At 42.1% G+C, this 23758-nt stretch overlaps 1 protein-coding gene across 3 annotated transcripts; it reads right to left on the bottom strand.

The window, feature by feature from the left end:
• Window positions 1-12167: 12167 nt before the first annotated feature.
• SSR1 (signal sequence receptor subunit 1) lies at window positions 12168-23575 on the bottom strand. 3 transcript variants are annotated; one of them, XM_054382018.1, is made up of 8 exons: window positions 23451-23575; window positions 21966-22078; window positions 20490-20577; window positions 20055-20317; window positions 19149-19225; window positions 17696-17774; window positions 15282-15375; window positions 12168-12345 (listed from the first exon to the last, which is right to left on the bottom strand). In XM_054382018.1, the coding sequence occupies exons 1-8, from the start codon at window positions 23524-23526 to the stop codon at window positions 12278-12280; spliced, it is 858 nt and encodes a 285-aa protein (XP_054237993.1). In that variant the 5' UTR covers window positions 23527-23575; the 3' UTR covers window positions 12168-12277. The 3 variants fall into 3 exon arrangements, with proteins under 3 accessions (XP_054237993.1, XP_054237994.1, XP_054237991.1); XM_054382019.1 differs by having other exon boundaries at window positions 20055-20111; window positions 20479-20577; XM_054382016.1 differs by having other exon boundaries at window positions 23442-23575.
• Window positions 23576-23758: the final 183 nt, after the last annotated feature.

The following is a 23758-nucleotide window of genomic DNA, read 5'->3' on the forward strand; positions in this document are numbered from 1 at the left end:
CTTCCTCTCACCAGAGAGTCAGAGACCAGCAAGGTACCGTCACACCCGCACAGGGGAACATCTCACTCGCGGTGTGGGTGCGTGTGGGTGTGTGCGTGCATCTGGGCAGGGGAAGAACAAGGGGGCTACGTAAGGCCCCTCCAGGTGCATCAGAAGCACTGTGAGTGCTAGGTGAATCTTGTTAAGATCCCGTCGGTGACAGCATGTGTTACTCAGAGCAAAGTTATTCTGTCTTCCAGTCAAAAGCTAGCAGGAGAGAAACGCAAGCCTTACCCGTCGTCTTGCTACTGTCGTGTTCTGGAGCAAGAAAATACTACTGGTAATAAAACTACAGACATGTTAAAAATAAATAAAATAAATTTAAAAAAATAAATAAATAAAATAAATTCAATTCTTCCTGAGATTTTGGGGTTGATGCTTGAAGACTAGAGGTGTGTGTCTAAATTTCATATCAAATTTAATCCCTTTAATGTTGGCAGCTGGGATTTCTCCCTATGGCTCCTGTTGCCGGCAACAGGTGACACTCCAGCCACCACTATTGAAGGGGCCAAGCGAAATGTCTCCTACTGTAGCTGTGCATTTTTTAGGAGTGCCCAGCATTTATTGTTTTGTTATTGTCCTTTGTCCTCGTTTGTCGTCCTTGTTGTTGTTTGTGAATTGTCTGTCAGTTGTAACCTCTGGGACAGACAGAGCCATAATAGCATTGCCGGAGCCTCACTGTGCTATTCCACCGCTGCAGCCCCAGCCCCCTGCCCAACCTTCACTGGGACCCTCCTTCCCTCCCCTCTCCTTGCACAACCGCTTTTCCTGCTCTCCCCAGACATGGAGGAAGGTGGGCCTCAAACCCAGCATATATTATATTATATTTTATATATATATATATATATATATGTATTAAAATTGTCCCCAAATTTCTGGAGGCTGAAATCTCATTGTCCAGAATTTAGATGGAAGAGAAATGTTCTCGAGTAATATTCTTGCAAATAGACTTAAGAAGAAATGGTTGATTTGTTGAGGTATCTGTGATTTCTGTTGTTGAGGTATCTGTGATTTCTGTTGTTTTGAGGTATCTGTGATTTCTATTTCTGGGCTTGTTTGTTTGTTTTTTGGGGGTTTTTTGGTGTTCATTTTTTTTGTAAATAGGGATGTTGGAAGCAGTTCAGAATGGAAGCTAACGCCAGCTCTAGGTAAACCTGTCACAACCAATGATTCAGACAAAGCTCTCTACCCAGGTGCATTCTACTTAATGAAACCCCTCTCACGCATCCCTTAAATTGTTATTACTATTATAATTATAATTATTATTATTATTATTTTGGGAATTTTTGGTCGTTTTTATTTTGGGGGATTTTTGGGGGGTTTTGGTTTGTTGGGGGGGGGGTTCTTTTTTTTTTTTTTTTGCAGCTCTCCACACTAAACTGCTCAATACTGTGGGGGAGAAGCCATTACTAAACTATATGCTGCAGAATGATGTAGCAAGTAATTAATTCCCAGCAGCTTGCCGGGACGTCTGCTAGCAATAATCACTATTGATTTAAAGCTTTATTTAGCCTTTATCTATATCCTTGTAGAGTTTAAGGTCTTGCCACATTTTATTGACATTTTTATTAGTTGAGTTTGACCGAGAACCGTTGCTGTTGTTGGGCTGTTTTTTTTTTGGTTTGGTTTGGTTTGGTTTTTTTGTTGTTTCCCCTCTTCCCCTTTTCCCTCAGTATTAAACTGTGAAATTTATAATGTTTAAACTATGGGTGAATCTTAGGCTTTAGTTTGCATGTTCAGCTAATTTGTCTCTATATGATTTTTTTGTTTGTTTGTTTGTTTGAATCTTTTTATTATTTTGTTACTTTTGGTGGTTGTTGTTTTTTTTTTCCTCTCTCAGGGCTTTTACAAAAAAAAAAAAAAAGGAGAAAAACAAAGAATCTGAAATTCTTTTTGCCTGAGTTGCAATGGACTTAACGTTGAGATAATTCAATCACTACATTAAGCACTTGACTGTGAAAGCAAAAAAAAAAAAAAAAAATTAAAAAGGAAAAAGAAAAAGAGAGAAACTTGTTTGAGGCTGTTGTGAAATAACTTTTGGGGGCTATGTGAGAGTCTGATTCCATTTTCAGAGTGATTCATCCTCTTCTTCCTCCTCTCTCTGTCTCTTCTTTTCTCTTCTCTCTCTCCACGAAGGAAGTTTAATCCTAGTGATTTCATCCCACAAAGGAAACAGTAATAAATGTGTAGAATTCATATTTTTCTAAAGGGAACTTAAAACTGCTGCTACGAATTGTGTACAAGACTGGTTTATGCCACATGAACAGAGAATCACACGTTTGTTTTGGTACTTTTATTCCTCTTTTTATCCCTTTATTGTACAGTACTTCCAAATTCAGAATAAAAAGTACAAGTTGTTCTGTATCAAACCATCTAAGCAATAAAATGTTATATTTAAAAATTAGAGGTTACACAATGGACGTGGCTCTTCTTGTGGGTTTGTTGGAACTGGCTTCTCAGGCTTCTCTGCTCGAGGATGATGTTCAGGCCACAGCTGAGCTGTGCAGGCAGCATCACTGCTCTTCCTTCACTTGAACTGGTATAAACTGGAGGTGATGGAAGCACTTTGAAAAGTCATGGTTATTCTGGCCACCATTTTCTGGTAGTTGAGCCCCTTTGAAAAGTTCTTTTTTCTCACTGCAGTTTAAAGACAAGTTCTTTGGTGCTGATTTTCCTGTACAGACCTTGGGATCAGGGCTCTTTCTTGTGAGCATCCATTCAGCATGTTGTGGTGATGAACAGTCTTGGCAGTTCTTTTCTGTAGAGATTAAGTCAGGTTCTGCCAATGCAGTTTTCTTCCTGCATGACTATGAAATCTCCAGGGTGTATTCAAAAGCCACATGTTGTGTCCAAAAAAATAAATAAAAAAAGAAATGCTTTGTTCTAGCTTGTCAGAGCTGCCTTTGCTGCACGTTTTATGCTTTCCTATCAATAAAAGGCATTTCACAGAATAGTGAACCAAGAAATCATCCACGTTGTGCGTCCAGCTCCGGAGGCAAGGGAGTCGCAGCAAAGCTAAAGCTTCTGTGTCTTCCTAAGTCCTGGTGGGATGGTTCTTTCTGGTAGAGAACTGAACAATTCAGAATTGGAGGGACACACCAGGGGTAAACTGCCACTGCTGCTTTCCTCCCTCAAACCCTCTGTGTTATCATTCCCCACAGCGCTTTGTCTGGTGAGGACCCGATCCCTCACCACCAAATGGAAACAGGTTAGAAGAAAAGCAGTCGGCCAGCTCTGCCCCAAATGGAGGATATCTGATGAAGCACTGCTCTCTGAATTGTGTGTCAGCTGAAGGGGTGGAAACAGGATTTCTGGGGAAGGAAGCCTGCAGAAATTCTCCTTGTACCTCTCCCAGCTTCTGGCCTGAGAAACCTCCCTTCCTCCCACCAGACTGGTGGGAAGCTCATGTCCAAAGAGCACAGGAACCTGTCATGAGGTATAAAATGAAGTGGGATGAGTTTAAGTGATTGTGACCAATTGCTTGTGAAACAGGTGACTTGGAAGTCTAATTTGGTTAGAACCAAGTTAGAAGTTGATTTCTTCTTCTTCAATCAAAAAAGCCAAGATCCAGTTTAGAACCAAACCACCACTTGGTTCTTGGCCACAGAAGAGTACAATCTGTGTGCCCAGCTCTTTTCTCCTACCTAAATTTGACTGTGATGATTCCTGAGCTGGGAATTTCCCTGTTCTTGCCTTCAGGGTAACATCCTGCAGGCCAACAGAACTTTGCTTCTTGCTCCTCCTGCCTCTGCTCCTTCCTGCCCTAACTCCTGGGGCACTGGCAGCTTGAGCTGGCCTGAGGCATCAGGTTAATGGATGGATGAGGACATGGTGGTATTGCCTCCATGTGTCTCCTCCAACTTGCTTGTTTCCTCAGCTCATTCCCTAATGATTGTTCTCCACCTTTTTAAAGGTGAAGCTGCAGATTGATTCTTGACATGGGTGGAGAGAGTGAAACAGCTGCCATATTGTGGAGCAATCCTCAAGTGCTGAGTCCACCTGCTTGCCCCAGAGCATAAAGGTTAGGGGAGGACCTAAGTGCATGCTCTGCCACCACAGAGATGGCTTGGCAATGAGGGGCATCAGGAGGGGTTTTCCAAGTGTGGAAATCTGTGAGCTCTGGGACATGGAGGTCAGTCTGTTCTCCCCAGTAGCAAGCAATAGGATAGGAGGAAACATCTTCAAATTGCCTCAAAGGAGGTGATGTAGATCATGTGAGCTCTGCAGCCTAGGAGCTGCTTAAAGTGCTTTTCCCCTCACAAAAAATGGTCCAACATTTGGGGGAAGAAAGTGTGTGTATGTAAAAAGGAGTGGGCACAGCCTGCTAGTAGGATGGCATTATGTGACTAGACACCTCCATCTTGGACTGCCTGTGTGGTGGCTGGCCTGAGGAGATGACTGCTTTGCCTGGTTGGATAGGTCCTGCAGAGCAACAGCACCATCAGCAAGCTGCTCTACTTAAAAATGTCTCTTCTCACTGCAGGACAATTGGACTAGGTGACCCTGAAAGGTCCCTTCCAGCCCAAACCAGTCTGTGACTCTACTGTTATGGACTCATCCATCCTGGGGTGTGTTTACTTGGCACTTGTTAGAAGCACAGCCCAGAACGTGCTCTGGGGCAGAATTATTGGCTGGTCTAGCTTCTCTCAGTAGCTGCTGCACCTCTTCTGGGAGCAAAGCCTGCAAGAGCAGCACCCCTGTGCACTGCCAGGGCTCATCAGTGGCTTCATCTGAGCCTATATAAAGCCATGGGTGGGGTGAAGGATACGTACAAGGAGAGTAGTGTTGTGCTTGTGTTGAAGCAGCAGCAACACTAATAAAAATAGTAGTAGTGGTTCTGTATGGTAAAAAGGTGTTTATGAAACTGCTTTTCCAGCAAGATCTTCTTCTTCAAAGCAGTTAAATGGATTAATGCCTGAAAGGCTGAGGTAAGGTGGGGGGAAGTTGGCCTGTCCAAAGAGATCAGTGAAGACAGACTGAGGGCAAGTTACTGCACAGATGCAGGAACATCTACCTTGCAGTTGCTGGCCCTGTGTCACCTCAGCTAAGGAACACGTGATTTGCTTGTGTGTTGTCCTGTCAGTAGGGGGTCTGACAGAGGAAAACATTGATTGAATTCTCTAGGGATATTAAAATCTCCAGAGTATTCCTAGGTAAGGGGCCAAGATGCCTTTGTTAGAGGATGTGTCTGAAATCACTAGACAGAGCTGGAACTTCTTTGGAGAGATTCCAAACCTGCGTGGACACTGCTGGGCATCCTGCTCTGGGTGACTGCTTTAGCAGGGAGGTTGGAATAGATCATCTCCAGAGGTCCCTTTGAACCACTACCATGCCAGCATTCTGTGAAACAAAGTAGAGTTGAGAAGCATTAATGAAGCTTTCCAAAAATGCTAACATTGCCTCCTACTTTTAGTTCTCAAGAACCTTCTCAGCCTAAGAAGCTCCCCACATCAAAGGCAGCAGAAGAGTTTCATATGTTAAACATGAAAAATTGGGAAGACATCTCTGGCTCACCAAACCTCTCTGCATAACATAGCAAAAAAACTTGTAGCAATCCTCTGAATAGTAGGAACTGAAAATTAGCTTTCTCCTTTGCTGTGCTTGTTGGTTTTTTCTCCCATGCCAGATTTGTCTTGTTTGGCAGGGAAAACTGCCAGGGGTGTGCAAGGAAACTCTGGAAGATAGGCATTTGGAATAGGCAGTTGTGGAAGTGTCTGAGCTACTCTAGGGGCTTTCAGCAAAAGGTTGTGAAGCTGTTTATGAACATCAGTTAATAGGGAGTCTGTAAATCAGAAGCTTGCTGAAGGAAAAGCTTTTCACAGTGGAAGGTCTCCTCTATTTTCATAATCTCAGAGGTTAGTGTGGAAAAGGCTGGCTCTGCTGGGGGCTGAACTTCCATCAGTGATTTTTTAGCCTGGGACAACAGAGGGAGCGTGGTCATAAAAATTTGCAAAGGCTGGGACAAAATGTCAGAGGAGCTGGTGGCTCTACTGCCATGTGGATCCCAGGAGAGCAAAACCTGCCTCATTGCAGCAGGTGTGCAAAGAAACAGTCCTGTGTGAGCATGCACAGGGCTAGCACTCCCAGCCCTTTGACATGGAGGCAACAGGAATGAGTTCAGTCACTTTCAGTTCCCCAAAAGGGTTGCCAAGCCCTGGAACAGGCTGCCCAGGGCAGTGGTGAAGCCCCTGTCTCTAAAGATGATGTGGTTCTGAAGGACATGGTTTAGTGACTTGGCAGATGCTGGGTTAGTGGTTGGACTCATCATCTAAAATGTTTGTGCCAAACAAAACAATTCTGCACAACACAGCAGTTTAATGTTGGATTTCCTCTCTAGGTCATTATCTGCCAGTAGCTTTTGGAGGTGAAACCAACACGGCTTCACCAGGAGCAAATCGTGCCTGTTGAACTTGGAGGCTTTCTGTGATGGAGTTCCAGCATCAGTGGATAAGGAAACAGCAATTGATGTCATCTACCAAGAACTGTTTAAAGCATTTGACCCTGTCCCACATGACATCCTGGTCACCAAACTGGAAAAGTATGGACTTGAGGGGTGGGCCACTCACTGGATAAGGAACTGGCTAGATGTGTGAGCTGCAATTAACAGTTCAGTGTCCAATGGGAGACCAGTGAGAAGTGGTGTCCCTTAGAGGTCGATACTGGGACCAGTGCTGTTTAACATCTTTGTCAGCAATGCACAGTAGCATTGAGTGCACCCTCAGGAAGTTTGTAACCACCACCAAGCTCTGTGGTCCAGTTGACACACTGGAGAGGAGAGATGCCATTCAGAGGGACCTGGACAGGCTTGAGAGGTGGTCTGGAAACCCTCTGCTGTGAAGACGAGAGTTGGGATTGTTTAACCTCCAGAAGAGACAGCTCCAAGGAAACCTTATGGTGGCCTTCCAGTACGTAAAGGGGCCAATAAGATGGAGACAGGTTTTTTAGCAGGGTCTGTTGTGACAGAATAAAGGGTGATGGTTTTAAACTGAAAGGTGGGAGGCTTAGACTGGGTCTGAGGAAGTCATTTTTTACACTGAAAGTGGTGAAACCCTGGCCCGGGTTAACCAGATGCCCTGTCCCTGGAAACATGCCATTTTGGGTTGGCCAGGGCTCTGACCACAAGTGATGAGAACAGACCTGTCAAGGGTGACTTTTCCCTCACCAGTTGAGGGACTGGAATGTTGTTCTGCTGACGTTTTACTGCACATTAGTTCATACAAATGTATAATCCAAACTGCACAGAAGAGGGGACAGAACCCACAGAAATTAAGGCCAGCTTAGAATACAGACCAATGTGGACTCTCAGAGATCTTGACCTTTTCAGGGAAAGATGAGGCAGACTTCAAATGTTAGTTATTTTTATCTTCTCTGGGAGCTAAAAAACACACCTTAACACACCTGCTTATTTATCCACAGAGGTAGTTTGCAAATGCAGGAGGCTCAGCATTCTTCATTTTTTAAGCTAATTTTAGTTTGCTTTTGTTTGCTTTTTACTCAGCAAGTCCTACCACTTTCTCTTGGGATGCAGTTTACCTGCTTGAACTGCTACTTAGTATTAGTGCCTGGAATATTGTTTGCTGTGTCAGACACTGACATGCATTTTAAATCCGTATAGATTTGGCCTTGTTACAACCTTGTTCTTCAGCAACATCTAAGCATCTTAACAGATCCCCTCCGTGCTGCCTGTTTCACAATGGGTTATTCTTTCTGGGAATGGAGGGGACTGGCTCAGTTTTAATAGGTCAGGATTTAAGCATTTACTGAACACTTTCCCAAGGGTCTTATTCTTACAAAGGATTTTAACATTAGTCCACTGCCCCAAGCCCTTACAGAACCTTGCTCTTATTTGCCTTCCAAATACACTTGTAGAATAGCTTTTTTTTTTTTTTTTTTTTTAAAGAACAGGATGTTTTCACTCTGTCTATCTGCTAGTGCAGGTTGCTTCTGATGAAAAAGAGCACCAACATACTACCTGGGCTTTTTGGTGCCATACTCATGCTTTATTTAACAAAAGAAAAAGCTACACAATGCTAAGAAAAAAAAAGTAAAACCAAATTTACTTTATAAAAACCCTGCAGCTGTTTTCAAGAGATCTGATCTCGCTGATAAATGAGTCAGCAGGTAAAGAAAGTCAATGTTAATGTAACATTTCAGTTGCGGCACATCATCTGAACTTAAATCATCCAAACCCAGTCATTCTTAAGCTGACTGGTGATTCTATCTACACCAACAATCATTTTACCCCTTGATTAAAAACATTCCCTGGGAAAATGTATAGATAAATGGAAAAAACCCAACCCAAACCAAAACCAAACACCACAAAAATCAAGCCACCCAAAACATCAGAATGATGGTATTTAGTCCACCTATAAACTCTTGCAGAAAAAAAGATCTTTCTGGCTTGGCTCTTCTCTTTAAGCTCATTGTCTTGATGTAAAGCTGCCAAATTCTGTTGAGCAAGGGGTAACACAAATCTACATCACTACACTCCCTACACCAGTGCTCTGTCTTACTATCTCTGAGAAGTGCAAGTCCCCAGTAACTTCAACACTCCTGAAACAGCCCTTGTGTCACTCCTATGAGGTAGGTACTGTCCTTCCTTGGGAGAGGAAAGAGAAGACTTAGCTGCTACTCAGGACATCAGGCATGCTAAAAACCAGGATGACCAGCCTACACTGCTGTTTGCTGCTGCTTCCCTGAATCCAGAGCTTTCCATTGCCACATTGTTTAGCACCACATATTCATACCAGAAATAAACAGTGAAAGATGCTTGTGACTAAGTCCATTACAAGGAAGATGTCCATTTTTAAACAAGCAGAAGCACTGCCATCATTAGTCTGCTCCACTCATTTCCACAGTGTTCAATTTATTTTGTAGATGAAGAATAAAGATGGTAATTCATCCCATAGTCCAACAGCAGCCACTCTTCTTGCTCAGATTAAACATTACTGGGAGAAAATGAACTGCTGTCACAACAGACAGCACAGAGAGGGCTGCAAATATCAACTTCAGTTCAAGTGTAGCTAAATTAATTGCTTTGCTACCACTGCAGACATCAACTCAGAAACATTTTTCTTACCCCACGTACAGACTTTTTAAGTTTATGCATTCTTTTTTTTAATTAAAGAGCCATGAGTGGTCCTTCACACTAAGGCCATAGTTTCTGTGGTCTAAAACCATTTCAGCATCTCTTACCAAGAAGGAAGAAACCCTGGTCCACATCATCTTTCAGTCCTTGCTCCTCCTCACCTCCCATGAGCAGCTGTGTGGCAGTATAGTCAGGTTGCTGAAAACTTGACTGGTAAGAATTCTCAATTATACAGCTGCTTGTGCTGCTACCACACGGAGAGGGGTGGCAGAAACAGGCAGAATTGCTGTTTGTTCCATCTTAAAGTCCATGAAACCATGCCCTGCTCAGCTGTAATAATGACATCCAGTCACATACCTGTGACACTAAGCTGTCTACTGTAGAAAATTCAAGTACCACAGAAAGACAGGATAACACAGTAATTATGCTCTACCATTTGAAGAAATCTGAGTGTAGCAGACTGGGTTATTCCCTAGAAATAACATAAGAGATGCCAAAGTTAAGTTGCCATGACATACTAGAATGTTATTGCTAAATGTCAGCTACACCAAACCAATGAGAAACAAGAAATTCCAAACTTGTTTATCACAAACAGCAGTGGACTGCTGGACACTGCTTGTAGTAACTTTCTCAAGCAGAAGCAGCTCATATACAGAACTGTAAAGTTGTAGGATCAGGAAGAGTCTTGGTTCAACTGGATTTTCCCATTCCTAGTTCCTACACAAGTCACTAACTGTCTCCTCTCTTTTCACATGCATAACTTAAGCATTTGGGTGCTACACTGAGAGCAGTGAAACCTTCAAATACTTATTTCTATTTATACAATGCTTCAGTCCTTCAGCTTCTCTTAAATCCTGGTCAAGTGTAAAATTTCTGAAGGCTTAACTTCTTTCAAAACTCAATCAGTAAGGGCTAAATTATGTATCTGAACAAATAAAACTAGGATACTACAAATTAGCATACTCTGTTCTGATGCTTTGTCGACATTTCTTTTTCCCTATAGTACCACTGCATCTAGAACAGATACAAGAGCTCAGAAGAGAGCCTTCTCTCAGGAGAGAACCGTCCTCATCCTGGGAAGCATTAAGACTACACAGTTTAATATTATCTATTCCCAGAAGGTGAAAACAGTCTTAATTTCAAATTAGCAACACAATCCAAGAAAGGAAACTCAGCAATTCAGTACATCAGGTGCTACAACAGCTACAGGGCTTTAGTCTACAAAGGTTTTAATACAGAACACTTTGAATCAATGCAGCTTGAACATAAGCCCACAAACCTACCACAGAACCAGACAGATGACACCACTAAAGGCAAACATACTTGTTTCACAAAATTTGAGTGGAGATACCTCTCAGGCAGGCAGCATTCAACTGTTTGCCAAGTGTATGACAAGTCATCCATCCTAAAACCCTCTGCCTGGGCTAGCTGTATCATTAGGAAGCGGAACAATTTATCTTTGGGGTTGCTTTTTCTATTTTTTCCCATAGGAAGAGGAGTCAAGTCCGTTTTCACAGCTCCTTCTGGCACAGAGTATAGTAGAATACTGCCAGTATAGGCAGCTTTAGGGATTAGCTGTTTCTAACAGGCTATGACATGATTTGCAAGTATTGTTCAGCATCTGCTGGCTCAGCAGCTCAGTCCTCGCAGGGCAAGTATAGATCTAAAAGAGCACTTTCGTGTGTGGGGTCAGGAAGGGGAGGAAAAAATTAAAACAGAGGTCTCAGATCAACCCCTCTGCCTGAAATCTACAAGCTTCCAGATATTCTTCAGACACAGGAAGGGATACACATGGGATACAGAACAATTCAAGCCCTGTCCAAGCACCTGAATGGCATGAAATTGGCATCAAAACTCTGCCTGACCTACTCTTCTTGCTGTCAGATGAAATCCTGAATGCAATGGATGTGGAGGAACACCTCGGTACCTGAAAATGGTGTTAAGTTGTGCCTGCCACACAAGAAAATGCCATTTTGATTTCATAGAACTCTTACATTTTAGTACTGAACTAACACGTAGTTAGTAATAGATATGCAAAGAATTAGTAGGAAAGACAAGCTGTTAATAAAAATAATAAATAAAGTAACTCAGACCAATGGTACTGACCAGAGGGAAAAAAGTTTGATCTTCAAAACCTGCAGATGGTAAGTTTGTCATTTAGAAGGATTATTTGAACCCAAATAATCCAATTCAGTTTCAAGCATGTAGTGACCACAAAGTTCTTGCACCACGCAAAGCTTTCAGAGAAGTTCGTATTTTGAGACATGACATTCTAGTTTTTCTGAGAGAACCAAGAACTTACTGAAAAGTTGTTGTGACTTATTCAATCATTTCTTGAGCAAATGTTGCAGTTATCACTAGAATCAAGATACTTAAGATGCTGGCATGACTCAATAACTAGCCATTTAACAAGTCTGGTACAAAAAAAACCTAATCACATAGTAGTATCGATTCAGCACACCAATTCCACGCTTCACAAATTCTGCTGTGTAAGAGCCTTCCTTAACGTTGATGCAGGTTAAGTTCAGGTTTTTAGGTCACCGCACGCCCAGATCAGCAGCAAAACATCTGCTACTATGAGCAGCTATACCAAATTGTGCCTTTAGAATGCAAGCTATGAGGAAATCCAGATGGTGATCAGTACCTTGCCACTGAGGGAAGACTACACACACCCCGCCAGTGCGTGCACACTGCAAAGAACCAAGTTACTTGCTGAAACAAAAATACAGATTCTGATACAGACAACACAATCAAAAACAGATTAAGTCACTAAACGTTCAGATTAGGGGGAGGAGAAAAATCCTTCCAAGACAAGTGGTACAGATGACAAGAACTCTAAAGGCACATTTCAGGTAACGTGGTTCTGCTAAGACCAACTGCTTACACACGCAGGCACAAATCTTAATGGCTGCCTCCCCCATCCCAGCCCTCCCCTCCTTCTCCCTCCCCTCCCCCCCAACAATTAACAAAAAAGAAGTGCATTTTCAGTAATATTAACACCATTCAGTAAATCTGTTCAAGTTCAGATGTTCAGCAGTATTTTCCTTATGGTGAGATGGATTCTCTGCACTACTTCAAAAAAAAAACCAAAACATTTTTCCAAACAGGCAGGATGATTAGTAAAGGTTCAACTGTTGCACTAGTTAACATTTACTCATCAGAGCCCACTGCTCTCTTCTGTGCCCTCTTGTAGGGCAACCTCCTTGGTGAAGCTTTATCTAGATTGAAAGAGACAAAAGACAGTTACATCAATTGCTGCAGCTATTTCAGACTAGGTGCTAATATTGACCATAAATTTTTCTCCCTCCCAAACACAATCAAAACACCCTTCCTAGTGCAATGCATCATTACAGAGAAGCCAGCTCAAACAACTTAAGACTTTTTAAGTCAGCATCCTAAATTTAAGATAATAAAGAAATATTTCTGTTCTGTTGCATACAGTTCTGGGGTAAAGGTTCTTACATTTTCCAGTAACTAAAACACAAATAAAACTCCCCAAAACCCCACCCCTGACACCACCTCCTGATAAAACTGCATGCTCTGTTGTTTAGCAAAGTTTCATGTTCAATAATTACACTTTGAGAAAGTTATTATTTTGGTCATTACAAGCTTGAGACCACCTCACTCTCTACAACTACCTGAAAGGAGGTTGGAACAAAGTGAGTGTTGGTCTCTTCTCTCAAAGAAAACGTGATAGGACAAGAAGAACTGGTCTCATGTGGCACCAGGGGGAAGGATTTAGGTTGGACATAAGGAACGATTTTTTTCCCTGAAAGATTCTCTGCCCAGAGAAGTGGTGGAGTTCCCATCCCTACAGAGACTTAAAAGCCATGCAGATGTACTGCTGAGGAACATGATTTAGTGGTGACCTGGCAGTACTGAGTTAACAGTGGGACTTTATCATCTTGAAGATATCTTCCAACTAAAATCATTCTGTGAGTTTACCTGCCTGAAGAGTAACCGACCCTCCTTTACACAGCTTTGTCCTGTGTGAAATATTTCTACATTTACATCTACAATATGGATTAACAGCAGGAAAGTGCTTTGGTTGTGGGGAAAAAGCCCCAAAACCACAACAACCAAACACCCTTTTCTAGAAGGCATCCACATTTGACTACACAGATATCAATTTAATCAGATATCCCATAGGCAAAGCCTAGGCTTTAGTTATATTATCACTGGGTACCAGAAGCATCTATCCTACATTTGAGACTTTTAAAAGACAGGCCTATGATTGTCCTTTACCACATCCCTACACAGGTACAATTTCAAATTGTAATATTGTAGAGAACACTTCATACTTTGTAGGAAGTGCTGAAATGATCACTAAATATGCACATCTCTCTCTGACACAAGGAGCAGCCATCATGCCATAACCCAATCAGTACAGTATGAAGTGTCTCTCCACAATAATACTAAAGAAACTCTGAGGATCCTGAAGGCCATGTATTTTAAAGGATTCCAGTGTAGAATTTTAATTGGAATTGACAGAGAGCTAAAAAAAATTACAATTAAGAACAACTTAAACATCAGGTTTTTATGGACTCCAGGTATTAAGATATGAGTATGTATTTAACTTAAGAAAGGGCCCAAATGCTGCCAGGATTTGAACCCATTTAAAGGCAGAAGGTGGCTCTTTGGGAGAAATTAGCATTTAGAGCTTCAGATGTTCTTGCTAGATTGAGGCTTTTCAAACTCCTCTGTCTGGATTTCACACTATCGTTCTTATGTCTCACAGAAGACAGTGTACTCTGAAGTAAGTACAGTAAAAAAGGGTGAAGGAATCAAAACTGAAGTCAACTCCTGGCACAACTTCCTATCAGTGTCCTTCTACATTGATTAAAGCTTGGAACATGCTTTTTCCATCAAAACAAGTCTTTTTCAAGTAAAAGTAGGTCCTGCAAATGGTTTTAAAAGCACTTCTCTGAGATGCACTCGAAGTGAGGCTATCTCACCTCACCCCAGCCAATGCTACTGGTACTAGGTGTTCACCTGGGAGAATAACAACCCAGGAAGATAAAACTGGCTATTAATTATGACACCCAAGGCTGAGGTTTGTTTGTCACTGAAACAAGATGTGCTCAGCCACTGCTCATGATCAGTTCTCCACATCCCTCATGTAGCATCAGCTTGACACTACATTAAGCCAGTGGAGAAAGCAAGATAGACAGCTGGATTTGATATAAAGGGTTCTGAGAACTGTCAGAGGAGACAACAGCAGTTCAGCAATATTCTACTGCAATCATGTCACTACAAACAGAAACATAAATATAGATACATACTTATAATATAGAAAATGTTTATAAAAGGTGTTTGTGTGGTTGCATGCATCTGTTCTCTAATCTTCTACTGCTCATGCTACCAACCCAGTCGCTGCATGCAGGAAGCTCTACATATATTCATGCCCAATTATCACATGGAAAAACAACTTAAGCACTTCCACTCTTTAGATCACCAATTTGCCTCACCTCTTCTACTCTGCACTGAAGCCACAGGAAAGCAAAACAGAAGAAACAAACAGCAAGAGAAGTTAGAAATATCCAAACAAACAAATGGTCTAAAGATATCAAGTATTTGGTTTACTGTTGGCATTTCAGATATCAAGTGGAACTTATGTAATTTGAGACTTGTGAAGGATATTAATACCAAGTCTTAACATGGCTTTAGTTAATTAAGACTTGTTTCTAATGTTTATTTGAACCTTTGGTGTATAGGCAAACTTCCAAACAACGTACAGAACCTTTGAAATTATATTTCTCCTTTTTAACCCTCCTTTGTGACCCACTTGATCTTTCCCAAGAACTTTTGCAGAGGGTTGGGTGGGGAAAAAAGAATTTATCTAAAACTGAAGTGCTAACAAATATTAAGTAATTATTCTGGCCTTGATTTCAGAAACTGTAATCTGAATTTAATTCTGAACAAAAGGTTTTGAGATTTTACACTGTTGAAAAAAGTCACCAATAGTCATTATTGTATCAGCCAGTGAGGCTTGTTTTATACAAGAACAGGCTGCTAGTGTAACAGTCTAAGCACAGTTCTTTAGACAATCTTTTATTCCCTAGAAGAGAGAAAAATTGGTATCAGATGCTTATTCAGTTACAACTAATTTAAGTAATTTTCTTATGCTCTAATTTGTGGCAAGCAGGCTACTTACTTATTTGATTTAAAGTTTCTTGGGGAATCCAGCTCATATCAACATCATTCTGATTTGATGTTCCCATCTCTACTTTCTGTACTGGTCTTTTCCTCTGAAAATTCAAGAGAGAAATATTTTTCTTTCCACAAAGTATTAGAAATAATTGCAATTCATTTAATTGAATTATTAGCTATTTCACTAAAAGACAAACTTAAGGCAAGTCAACATATGAAGTATGCCAATGTACTGGCAGCTTAGCTTTATCTTTACTGTTAGCATTTACTTATGCTTGGGATTACCACTTCTAATGCCTCGTAATAATTATTCTTATAATACTTAATACAAAGGTACCAAGATTTCATCCAAACCTGGGCAAGTTAATTCTACCTGTTATGAAAAATGGCAGATGATTAATCGAACTTTGTGATGACCAGCTTCATTATAACTTTCTCAGATTAGCACATGTTTTTTGTACTGTTACCTTACAAAATACCTCAGAGCACAGTAAGGGAAGCTATTTCCAAAGTATCCTATTCCAGACTGCACAAAGACATAACGTATGCACTGTGTGCAGGTGAGACTCCAGCAGCTTTTACCTGCCAGACCACCCACAGCTGTTAGAGCACTATAAATGGAAGCCACTTGTAAGTATTTTTAAATCCTCTCTGGTTTCCCCTAAAATCTTTAAGGTCTCATTTCTAGAAGTAAATCATCTTCTCTGAATTTTAGGAAAGCAACTTTCCAGCTGTTCATGGAGTTAAATCAGTAGGACCCCATGAGAAACAATACTCAGGGGAAGTGGAGCAGAACAGAGATGGCAGACCTTTAAGGATGCTTTCCAGAGTGCAAGAGCTCCTCAGTCCCCAGGTGTAAGAAATGATGCAAAGAAGGGAAGAGACTGGCATGGCTGAGTCAGACCTGCTGCAAAATAAAGAGTAACAGGAAACTGCACAGACAGTGGAAGCAGGGACAAGTAAGCTGGGAGGAGTGTAGGAACACTGCCTGGTTGTGTAGGGATGAGATCAGGAAGGCCAAAGCACGGTTGGAGCTGAACTTGGCAAGGGATACAAAGAACAACAAGAAGGGCATCTACAGGTACATCAACCAGCAAAGGAAGGTTAAAGAAAGCGTTTTCCCTCTGATGAATAAGAATGGAGAACTGCTGTCAACAGACAAGGCAGAGGTCCTCAACATTTCTGCTTCAGTCTTCACTGGCAACCTTGCTCCCAAGTTGATCAGGTTCAGTATCACCTGAGGAACCTAAACATACACAGATCTGTAAGACCTGATGAGATCATCCCAAGGTCCTGAACGAATTGGGTGACACAGACACAAAGTCACTGTCCACAATATTTGAAAATTCACTGCATTCAGGTGAAGTCCCTGGTGACTGGTAGAAGGGATATTGTGCCCATTTTAAAGAGGGTAGAAAAGAGGACCCTGGAAATTATCAACCTGTCGGTCTCACTTCTGTGCCCAGGAAGGTCATGGAACAGATCCTCCTAAAAGCTATGCTAATGCAAATGAAGGACAGGGAGGGGATCCAAGCGTGGCTTCACCAAGAGCATACCCTGCCTCACCAATCTAGTGGCTTTCTAGTGACTACATCAGTGGGCAAGGGAAGACCAAGGCATGTCATCTCTGTGGTCCTGCACCTGAGTTGGGGCAATCCTCAGTACCAGTACAGGCTTGGGGATAATGAGATTGAGAATAGCCCTGAAAAAAAGGACTTTGGGATACTAGAGGACAAGAAGTTACTGGAGGACATGGGCCAGTAATGTGCAAATCGCATCCTGGGCTGCATCAAAAGAAGTGTGGCCAGCAGATGGAGCAAAGATATTCTGCCACTCTGCTCTTGTGAGCCCTCACTTGAAGTACTGTTTCTACCTCTGGAGTCCTCAACACAGGAAAGACACAGACCTGCTGGAGCATGTCCAGAAGAGGGCCACAAAGATGATCAGAGGGCTGGAACACCTCTCCTATGAAGACAGGCTGAGGGAGTTGAGCTTGTTCAGCCTGGAGAAAGAAGGCTCTGGGAAGACCTTATAGCAGCATTTCAGTATCTGAAGGGGACCTACAAAAAAGCTGGAGAGGGACTGTTTAGAAGGGCATGTAGCAAAAGGATGAGGGGCAATGATTTTAAACTAGAGCCGGGTAGATTTAGGCTGGACATTAGAAGGAAGTTCTTCGCAATGAGAATAGTGGTGACATTCAAGGTCAAACTTAATGGGCCCCTGAGCAACTTGATATAGTTAAATATGTCCCTGCTCAGTTCAGGGGTGTTGGACAAGATGATCTTCAAGGGTCCTTTCCAAGCCAACGCATTCCATGATTCTACCTGTACCATCATATGCCAGAGTGATTACCAAATTGCTTTCTTTTCCTACAGGTAAAGACTTGTATTAAGCACACAGAGAAAACATGCTCCTCACCTTCCTAGATTCTAGCAGCTGATGTAGGCCAACAATAACGAGTAGACCAAGTCCAGCGAGGAACATGTACATGAAGATCCTTTAAGAAACAGTGTAAGAAACAATTAACTAAAAATCTTAGGTGCTTCAGAGTTTACAAAGAGGTATAGAAATTAGGTCTGACTTTAGCCACAGCCTCACTTGATATTTCTCAAGAGCTTTTGTAGGTGGGTGGGGGAAAAACCCCACAATTAATCCAAAGTGCTAACAAACATTATGCAATTAATAATTAAGTAATCTTAATTACAAACACCAAAATATCTGAAAAAATGCCATATTAAAAGGGTAACTGTTAAAAAAAAAATGACTGAAGTTACTAACTGCAAGGACTCTTGCAGTATCGATTTTCAAGATGCTAGGTCACAGGTAATATCTACATTTGAGAGCTTTAACCACCTACCAAACCCTTAAACATCTCTTACACACTTTTAGCACAGTATGCAAAAGGGTATTAGCTTATTGGTACCTTTTAGGTACCAATTTCTTGGCAGAAGAGCTTTCGAAGGTCTTGCTTATCATGGTCTGCATTCCAGATAGAATTCTATGAACACAAACAATTCTTTTATCTGTTCATTTTGGTTTGTTTTGAAGAATTCTACCTGAAATGCCTGCTGGTACTTAGGAAGAGGTGAACATAAATAATGTGTGAAGTTAATATGGGGAGGAGGCAGCAGTTTACACGTACAGAATCTATTCCAAGTTGAACATCTTAACTTGGATTTATGACAAAGGAAGTTAAGGAGTTAAACCACAAAAGAGAAATAACTGAACGTTGTTGGTTTAGGGTAATTACCTACTCACAGGTCATTTACTCAAACTGGTTCAAATAATGTGAATTCTTTTAAGACTTCTTTTAGCAAACACACTTTTATGTGACCAAATGTTGTTTCACTGATGCTATTCTAAGAAATACAAATTCATGCAACAGTCGTTTCTTTTGGTTCCCTTTCTGAAAGGGAAGCTTGCTCAGCAGGCAGTTTCTACCTGTGGCAGGAGAATTCAAATATTCAGCACCATCTACAACTATTTCTGATGATTTTAATTCAGAAGTTCTCTTAAAATTCCACTCCAGTGCTAGAATACTTGAAAGCAAATCAGCACAACATGGGATTGCAATGTATAAGGTGTCAGATGTACCCAAGTCTTTCAGACAGAAAAAAACCACTTGTGTAAACTGCTCACTGATGCAGTACCAATCCTGAATATCCCTTGTATTAATATAAATCTTAATTTAGGAAAAAAAGCTCGTATCTCAGTCTATCAACCCTGTACAAGTCAAATGCTTGCTGCACCAACAGCAAGAGAGCAGACATAATGTTCAATAAAATCAGAATGCAAGAACTTTTCATGTTAGTTCCATTAATAACTTGTTCTTCCAGTATACCAACTAAACCAAACTCTCCAGCTTCCTTACGTTTCTCCATCCAGCCCATCTTCTTTCTCAATGACTGTAACAGTCTGATTGAAGACAGCATCTTGAAATATGTTGCCCTAGAACAAGGTTTCCACATTTTAAAGTCATTTCTTGAACACATACACATTTTTCTCTTTCACATGCTAGGAAAACCTCTAAAAAGCAATAAATCCTGCACCAGTCTTGATTATCAGCGGTGAGAGCTTGGCTCAACACATAAAAGCACAAGTACTTTGGTGGAAGTATGAAGAATAGTTTTGGTGTTAACAGAAAAGTTACACCTAGCCTTGAAGATGTTATTTCAAGTAACAAGGCAGTGCATGGGAAGGGCTCTTTCTTACCTGAACAATCAAAACACAAAGGTACAGAAGCCTGTTAAAGTTTGGCCTGTGCTAAATGCTTTTGGATAGCTGTCCCCCAGACTTGCAGAGACTGGTCAGTTGTTTGCTCAAAATCAAGTTTGCAGATGGGATTCAGGTCGATAATTTGTTAGCAAAGCCCAATTTGAAAAGCACAGTGGAATTTAAGTCATACTAAAGAAAATTTTTTTTTTTTTGAGTACAGCTCAAACTACGCAGTTCTAAGGCATTCTAGCTTCCACTGCTCCTTCTCTGGGGAGATTCCAAATCCACCTGGATATTGCAACCACAGCAACTCGCTCTGGGTGACCCTGCTTTAGCAGAGAGGTTGGACTGGACCTCCAGAGGTCCCTTCTAACCTCCACCATGCTGGGATTCTATGGGGGGACTATTGTGAAACACACAGTCATACACTGTGCTTCTGTATCTCTGATTTGCTTAAAACCACAAAGGCATTTCACAGCCTGAAGAGGCAGTAACTTGACTCAGTCATTAGTTCCTGGTATTTCCACATCAAGACTAAAATGAATCACAACATCAGGCTTACATTTACATCTCTGTAGTTGAGATTGATAACCAGTCCAAAGGGACGACCACCCATAGGCTCAGCAGGGATGAAGGAATATTCAAAGGTGGCTTGTCTCTGTGGAGGAACTACTGTATTCAGAGGGAGAGCTGTGAAGTTCTGAATGTAAAACTGGTAATCTTGAGGATAACGGAAAGAAGCATCCAGAGACTCAACAATGAAATCCTCTGTACCCTTATTGGTGAAGCCCACCAGGAATTTTACAATGTTGTTGGCTGGGAAGTCTAAAATACAAAAAGTATTCATCCATTAGAAACTTCATACACCACACCTAAGCCCATTTCTAAACAGTGTCTAGAGCAAATTCTGGCTGTTTAGAGCTTCAGTATTTTACACACATACTGATGTAGTCTACACAACAGTAAGGAAGATGGCAGATTAGGACGGGACTCTTACCTTCACCTTTCACAAACAATATAGTTGTATCAGCACTGGGTGAGGCTTTAGGTTCTCCTGACAAGTCTTCCTCCTCTTTTTCTTCTGTCTAAGACAAGAGACTTATTTAAAAATCCTATAAGGAATGGTGAAGCAAAGATCATGCTGGTTCCATGAAAATCCCATGTATCAAGGCACACAACAGGAAGCACTACTATCAAGTTTTGCTCTTGTGGGATCAGCACCTAGTCTGTTCTCCCTCTAGATTTGATTGGCATAATTTTCAGCATTTATCATTCTCCTTGTGACCAATCTGAACTGCAGTTAGCTGCACTGAAAGGTTTATAGTCAACGAACAATGTTAAAGTCTCTGTCTGAGGAAGGAAAATAACAGAAACGAAATTTACACATTCACATCTATTGCTGTTCAGGAAGAAACAGGCATTTCCAAAATTACACGCAACCATATGGCAAATGCGAGTTGCTTTCACTACAAAGTAAGTGTTTATAGAAGCTTTCTATTCAGTTTTAATTAGCTAGTGTCATGTATGCCTGAAAACAGTTAATGTTAGAACCAGTAAGCCTGTGGATTCAATTATTGAAGCTCACCTTCGTGACGATTCAATACTTAATTTGGCAAATGGGAGCATTAAGGGCTTATTTTCCATGTGGGGATCATGGGATCAGCACCTCCCCCACGCAGTAAAGGCAGGGCTGAGCCTATTTTGAACTGCCTGGACTAACTGCTTTTGAGTTAGATCATGTGATTTCCTTGCTTAAAACACCACTCAAACCAGTGGATAGGCTTCTGGGTCAGTCTATGTGTACCATGATCTAGGGAAGTCATGAACCAGAGTTGAGCACCCACCACCTTCCTTTCAAGAAGCTATACAAAACAAACTTATTTCAGTGGCAAAGAAAAGAAACTACCTATCATAAACTACTTATTAAAAACAAATTACATCCAAAAGCTTATTTAATAATATTATGTCATCTTCTCCTAATAATGTCCCAAGCTTTATTATACACCAGAAACTGAGACATTTTTGTACCTATTTAAGCATACTGTCTCGAAGTCTAATACTCTACTGCCACAAGCAGACCAACTACATAAAGTGTTTCACTTTGTTCTGATAAGTAAGTAACCCATCAGAATGGATTCATAGAATGGTTTGGGTTGGAAAGGATCTTAAAGATCATATAGTTCCGACCCCTGTGCCACAGGCAGGGACACCTTCCAATAGACCAGGTTGCTGAATGTCTCATTCAACCTGGCTTTGAACACCTCCAGGAAGTGAAAATAAGCCACAAAAAAGATTTTCAGAATTAATACTGAATTTAACTAAGATTATCTTGCCCCTTGAAAATAGATACCAACACTAGAAGGAAGTAGTCCTATACCCAGCGTCCATCTCAGTTTATACAGGTGCAGCTTAAGCTGGAAAAGAACAAGGGGCTCCTGTGAGAATTTGGTTCTCTCATTTGATGTACAGTTACCAAGTCTGTTGGCTCATCTTCCTCAACTTCAGCTTCATCATCTTCATCTTCAACTACAGTATCTTCCACAGCTTCCTCATCTTCTGTAGCATCCTGAGCTGCAACTAACAAACCTGAACCCACCAAAACAAGAAGCAAACAGAAGACTTTTCAGTGACTAGTTAATCAAGAGGAAACACATTGGAGTTCAATTTTCAAACTTTCTAAACTACTCAATTCAAGCACTGGGCTGATATAGTACAAACAATGGCCACAGGATGAAATTCTGTTTGCAGTTTACAGCATATGATACCCTAAGAATTTTAAAAACATATACAACAAACTACAGCGTTTTTGATTTTTAAATAAACTACCATTTTCAGCAATGAAATAGAAGGAATGAATGGACAATGGATTCACAAAAGCCTGAAAAAAAGATCTAACTGTCATGAGTGCACATTTGCAATAAAGATCAAAAAGCTTTCACGGGGAACAAAAGAAGGACAAATATATCCAAGGACCTCAGGATTGTCAGTGATAGATAGAAAAAAAAAGCAAATGTCAACCCTTCTGTTATCTTTAGAAGGTACACTCAAAGACTTCTGCTCAACCACGTGCAACACTTAACCCAAGACTAATAGCAGGGATTCTGTTTGATGAAGTTTTAAGTTTACACATAAAGATTTTTTTTAATTTGAACCTTTGTATCTGAGCTGGGTACAGGTAAGTTACAGGCACTTTTCACAAGCAATTGTGCTAGCAGAGTGTCAAAGACCCTTGATTCATGACTTTCATGGCTGTCAGAAGGGATGATGATGATGTGGCATGAGTGGGAAAGGAAAGCTCTGGGAAGGAGCTAATGCAGAGTGGGAGCTGCTGCCTGCTGGAAGGCCTGGGCGAGGTGGCTGTCCTTCTGGCCTTCCAGAATTTAGTAGCAGAGAGGCAATTTCCAGCTCGTAAATCAGATAAGAGGTGAGTGAAGGACACTCGGGGGGTTAAGGGACACGAGGTGGGAAGAAGCCCGCGATTCTGCTGTGGAAGTTTCTGTGGAAGCCTGCACCATCGGAGAACGGGAGTAAAGAAAGTGACAGCCACGGTGCTACACCCTTGAGTGGGGTTTGAGCGGAACAGTTGCGCCCACGTGGCTTTCCGAGGCCGATGTCACGGCTGGGCCTGACACCGGGGCCGCGGGCAGCAGCAAACCGCGGTCTGTTGGGCCGCAGTGGCAGGCTCTGCTCGGATGAGGCCACAGCCCGCCAGAGAGCCCCGTCCCGGGATGGGGAGGGCAGCAGAACCCGGCGGCTACCCACGTGCCTGGGGAGATCAGAACCCGGCGGCGACAAATCAGCATCGCCCATCGCCTCCTTTCCCTCAACGACAGAAGTGTGAAAGCGGCACTAGGCTCCCCGAGGCGGGCGGAAGCGACTCTCCCTCCCCACAAGCCTCAGATCGCCAAGTCAGGCTCTCCACAAGCATTACCGCTCTCCCCCTCCTCACCTGGGCCACTGCGGGTGCCACCGAGAAGCAGGGCGGCGGGAAAAACGAGCAGGGCGAGCAACAGCAACTGCGATAGGCGCCTCATAATGGCAGCAAAGACAACTCCCCGGTACGCAGCACCGGACCGGCGCCTGCTGTTTACCGACTCTTCTAAATGGCGGCGGCTGCCTCCAGCCGGGAGCAGCTCCCGCCCTCGCGCCGCAGCAGACGTGGCTCTCCCGGAACGAGACGGGGAGATCACGTGAGCCTTCGCCTACGTCTACCCCTCGCCACCACTTCTGCTTCTGGGTCGCGGTTGTCCCCTGCTTCCGGCTTGA

This window comes from Indicator indicator, chromosome 6 (genome assembly GCF_027791375.1).
Source record: "Indicator indicator isolate 239-I01 chromosome 6, UM_Iind_1.1, whole genome shotgun sequence".
Taxonomy (NCBI): domain Eukaryota; kingdom Metazoa; phylum Chordata; class Aves; order Piciformes; family Indicatoridae; genus Indicator; species Indicator indicator.

Bases quoted from the DNA above. Each gene is read 5' to 3' on its own strand.
- SSR1 (XM_054382016.1), bottom strand. From the start codon at position 23,526: ATGAGGCGCCTATCGCAGTTGCTGTTGCTCGCCCTGCTCGTTTTTCCC. The intron at 20,318-20,489 runs GTAAGAGTCCCG...TTTGTATTTTAG, and splicing joins ATTGTTTGTGAAAGGTGAAG to ACTTCCCAGCCAACAACATT. The intron at 19,226-20,054 runs GTAAGCCTGATG...ACCTTGTTCTAG, and splicing joins TCAACTACAGAGATGTAAAT to GGCAACATATTTCAAGATGC.